This window comes from Monopterus albus, unplaced genomic scaffold (genome assembly GCF_001952655.1).
Source record: "Monopterus albus unplaced genomic scaffold, M_albus_1.0 scaffold40.1, whole genome shotgun sequence".
NCBI lineage: Eukaryota > Metazoa > Chordata > Actinopteri > Synbranchiformes > Synbranchidae > Monopterus > Monopterus albus.
This window is the reverse complement of record NW_018127920.1, coordinates 2849581-2854273: the sequence shown is the minus strand read 5'-3', so window position 1 is coordinate 2854273 and position 4693 is coordinate 2849581. Positions and strand designations below refer to the sequence as shown.

General features: G+C 41.3%; 1 protein-coding gene across 1 annotated transcript in view; it reads right to left on the bottom strand.

Annotated features, from left to right (window-relative positions):
• LOC109959665 (voltage-dependent N-type calcium channel subunit alpha-1B-like) overlaps positions 1-4693 on the bottom strand; it is a 163498-nt gene that overhangs the window by 35440 nt on the left and 123365 nt on the right. The window contains 3 exon segments of the mRNA XM_020599203.1: positions 1067-1158; positions 1307-1372; positions 1555-1671. Coding sequence (XP_020454859.1) covers positions 1067-1158; positions 1307-1372; positions 1555-1671 — 275 coding nt within the window.

The following is a 4693-nucleotide window of genomic DNA, read 5'->3' as shown; positions in this document are numbered from 1 at the left end:
GACACAAAGTAGAATTAGGCAAAATCGCTGCCACTCTCTTTCCCATGGGTCCCTGATCGCTCGTCACAAGTTCGATGACTCAGACAGGACAACATGATCTCGTGCCAGGCCTCACCAGTTGCACTCCTGATACAAATTAAAATACAAACAGACCAATGAACAGAGAAGCTTTGATTGAAGAGACATAAAGCACTGGCAGCATTTAGTTCTGTCCCAACAGCACAAAACAGGCTGACATTTGGACGTAAAATGAGAATTTCACAGTGACCTTGCCTGGTAACATAAAACAAAAAATAAAGAATTTCATTACACCTGATGTTACATTAATGCTTCTTGCAGAAAAAGTCCAAGTTACTGAATTCTCATCAGTGCTCAAAAGTAGCTTCCAACACAACTCACCCACTTGACATTGGTGTGAAAAGCACAGACAAAAACACCATTACAGAAAAGTTGTGTAGAAAAAATATGTGTCTCTGTAGGTCTTTGTGGCTCACAGTAAGAAGCTAGCTGAGAAAACAGGTTTAGACCCTTTAATGCTTTATTAAGTCGCCTAAAATAAAAGTAATCTACCAGCAGTTTCCACTGTTCTTATGGCGGGATGTGATAAAAATGACAATTTTAATGGAGGTGTGTTGATGGGGAACTCTTACAGTAACTCCAAATACAAAACTGGATATGTTGCATACTGAGGTCCTTCCTGGCAGTCTCTTGTATTTGATGATATGCAGCTTCTCAATTGTGTGTTAACCTAATGGCTGATATCCAAATATTTATAGAAATTCAAATGAAATGAATAATTCATTTCATAAAAACAAGAACCATTTGGCCAAATCTCCAGTGGAACATTGATTGTTCCAGCCATGGATGGCATAATGTTTCTAGGAGAGGGATTGTGACAGGAAATTTAAATTCAACATAAAATCCAAAATACAAGCCAGGAACACTGCAACAAAATTCTTAAGACGGTGGAGCAACAAACTCCAACCAAAGAAAAACCTGAGTGGTTTTATACATATATAGAGTATATACAGTATATATATATATATATATGTAAAGCTTCTTATACCTGAACAGTAGCATGAGAGCCTGGAGGAAGGTACGGAAGTTGTTATGGTGATTAATAGCTGTTTCCACATTCAGTTCAATGTTGCCAAACACCTACAGCAGAAACACAGTGAGCTAAATGGATCTGTATCGTCTATCAGTGTGCAATTAATGTTTTCAACATTCAGGTGACATCATTTTACTGGTGAACACCGTTTAATTATCATGACCTTTGTGATAACAGCAGAAAGGCATCACACACCTGCATCCCAATGATGGCATAAATGAAGAACAGCATAGCAATCAACAGGCAAACATACGGCAGGGCCTAAAGGGAACAACAAAAAACAAAAACACACTCAATTATAAACTGAGTTATTCCAGGCATTTTTGTGTTTGTGTGCAGGGAGACACTACATGTATACATTTGTGAAAGTGTGCATGTGGATACTAGTATACAGTACATGCAATATGTATGTGCACTGTATGTCAGTGAGTGTGTGTGAGCACCTTAAAAGACTGGACGAAGGTCCACAGCAGGATACGGATGGTGTAGCCCTGTCTGAGCAGCTTAATGAGCCGAGCGGCTCTGAACAACCTCAGGAAGCTCAGGTTCAGAAGCCTGTCCTGTGAGACACAGACAGGACGTCTAGCACTTACCATCCAAATACTTGTATTACTCACTGATAAATGCACATGTAATAAGTCACTTGAGCTGGTTTCAAATTGTCAGCTGGTGACATGACAACCCCCTTTAACATGGAACCTTGACCAAAGACATATTAGGAGATTATTGGATTAATCTCGAGTTTGTTTCAGCATTTGTAAATTCAGTGGCATATTTATACATCAGGACTATAATTCTACAGTATCTCATGATGTAAAAGAAGCATTTGGCATGGACTAGGTTCAGGTTTTAAGCTTGTCCTAAAACAATACTGGCATGCCCGTCTGTACATTAAATGAATATGTACAATGGCTTTGGTGTTGCAGTAAGTTTACTGCCCATACTGGCTGAAAAGGCTTCTCAAAGCTATGTCAGTATAAGCAATAGAGGACAAAATCCACACTAAAGCACACAGAATATAGGGTTTCAGCACTCTGTGTTTGACGGATCACGTGGGGCTCCTCCACAGTTGTATTTTGTTACAAAATTCCTGTTGTTCAGCAAGAAAACACTTGGGGCTCTATTTTCCTGTAACAGGGCACAGTGTCTAAACTCCAGGCGCAAGGTGAATATGGGCGTGTTCAACAATGTTTTGCAATCTTGGTGACCACAGAAGCAGCGCACAGAGCACAACATGGTGAGCAGGTGGAGTTGGGGCTGGCTTTAGTTCTGTCCAATCAAACCAGCTGCTCTCATCTCCTTTAAAGAGCAGAGAAGAAACCTGACTGACTGATATCTCTGACATGAGGAAAAGGAAATTTTCTTTCCCTGTATCTTCTTCTCCTACCAGTTATATTCCATATTCTGAAATTGTGATGACAAAACGATTTATGCAGAAGTACTGCATACTCAGTATTCTGCTGATATCACTGCCCAGCTTTTGTGCATGAAAGAAAATCTCTCATCCTGTAACCAGCAGCAGTTATATAGAGTAATTTACTCACAGCTGCATCCAGTGTGCGAAATCCATAGGGGTCTCGCATTTAACCTTATAAACTTTCACTGTTTAAAATACTACAATATTGTAATCCCTGCATTTATGGTGAAACTGACTGTGGTTTGCCAGAACGCACAGCTAGTGGATGTGTCGGCCACTTTATCTCCACCTACAGCTGCTTTCAAAGCTGATCAAACAGCCATAAAATGCAAAAACAGACACAATATATATCCTCACTGTAGTGAAGACAGTACGTCTGTGTGAAACTTGTTCCTTTGAAGAAACTGTAACTTAACAGTGACAGCAGCCACAGTGAGGTGACTTGACCTGCTGGGTTACAGGATCAATCTGTCTGTCTGAGGGATGTTTGTTGTGTATCTTGGCTCATGAGCTGCTTTCATGTGTTTTTATGTGTAATTTTTAACATGGATATGGATTCCCAAACACTGACTGCAGATCACCTCTGAATGCTGTAAGAACAGACGGTGCATCCTGACACCCACCACTCTGTTTGACTACATTCATATGTGTAGCCACACAGCGAGGACTAGTTTATTTATCTTACATAATAATAATCTTTCTAAATTATCACACATACAGTATTTCAATTCTGCAAATTTCACAATAGCTATACAATTACTCAGGGTGAATATCAGCAGATCAGTTGTGATTTAAGGCTTAATTTTAAGTTGGTGTATCCATTAAAATACATTTAGGTATCTGATCCAGTCCTTCCCAGCCTACACACTTGTCGGCAAAACTGCAAATGTACCTGTGAAGTGATAAGAGCTGGTCTGAGCAGGTGTTGTCGTTATCGCTATTTTGGTTCAAAACAAGCACCAAAACTGCACTGCGCTGTCTAATTAGCAGACAGGTGGCCTTGGCTGCACCTCTCCTCCCACCTCAACGTAAGCACATTCATTCATGGCAGGAAAATACCAAACACCCCAATGTGCAACAAGAAGTAGACATGTGCTCGAGGAAAACTGCACTGCAAATGAGGTGACACAGGAAAATAAAGTCCTTATTGTCAAATGAATTACACTACACTACAGTACACAGAAGGTACATCTGCTGCTCCCATGCATCTAACCACACACACAGTGACACACACAGGTTTCATCTACTCTGTGTTAAAGGTGTCATTCAGTAAATTACACTAAAATGAGCATTGCTTGGCTGGAAAGAAAACCTGCTGACTCTTGGTCCATCATTAACCATGATCGCCTGCCCCTGCTCTGAAACATTCTCATACTGCGATCTAACCTTATTATAACATGCCGCAGTGACCAGAAACAAGCTGTAGCGACCCACTGTAAACAAACCCAACTTTGGACCAAAGAGCACACTGCTGATTCAACATTTCAATCATCACAGTTAGAGTGGTACTGCTGAGCTTGAGAGAACAGTAGTGTGTGCTGCTGGAGGAGCTTTGTGGAGTCTGAGAAATAACCATGATGATATATCTTTAGTGTAATTTTAGTTTGAGCTTGGATGCAACAAAATAGAAAGCCTGTTACACACTGGGTTGCCTGTTTGAAAGGCATGGCTGTTTCCAGTGCAGTGAGGGTCTGGCAAAAGACGCTATAAAGTTGCATTATGGGTGACACTTCCTGTGATACCCTACACCTCCCAGTGACAAAGTAATGGATTTTTGTCATTCAGGCATATATTTATGTTACATAACTTTTTACTGACTGTAATATTTAAGACAGGGAGGATGAAGATGGTTCTCTTTTCCCCTACAGTCTTCATCAGTGAGGGATTTTAAAACTTATTTTACTGATGATGCCTTAACTAATGACCATATGAGGACTGCATGTCCCCCTCTACAAGTGAAAATGGTCTCATACTCACTATTTTCTTTTATTAGACAGATTTTATTTTCAAGCCCCTTATGATCAGACTAAGATCAAGTCCCGTGACGTCGCCCGGCATGGCGCAGCCGGGGCCCCACCCTGGAGCCAGGCCCGGGGTTGGGGCTCGAATGCGAGCGCCTGGTGGCCGGGCCTCCCCCCACGGGGCCCGGCCGGGCTTAGCCCGAA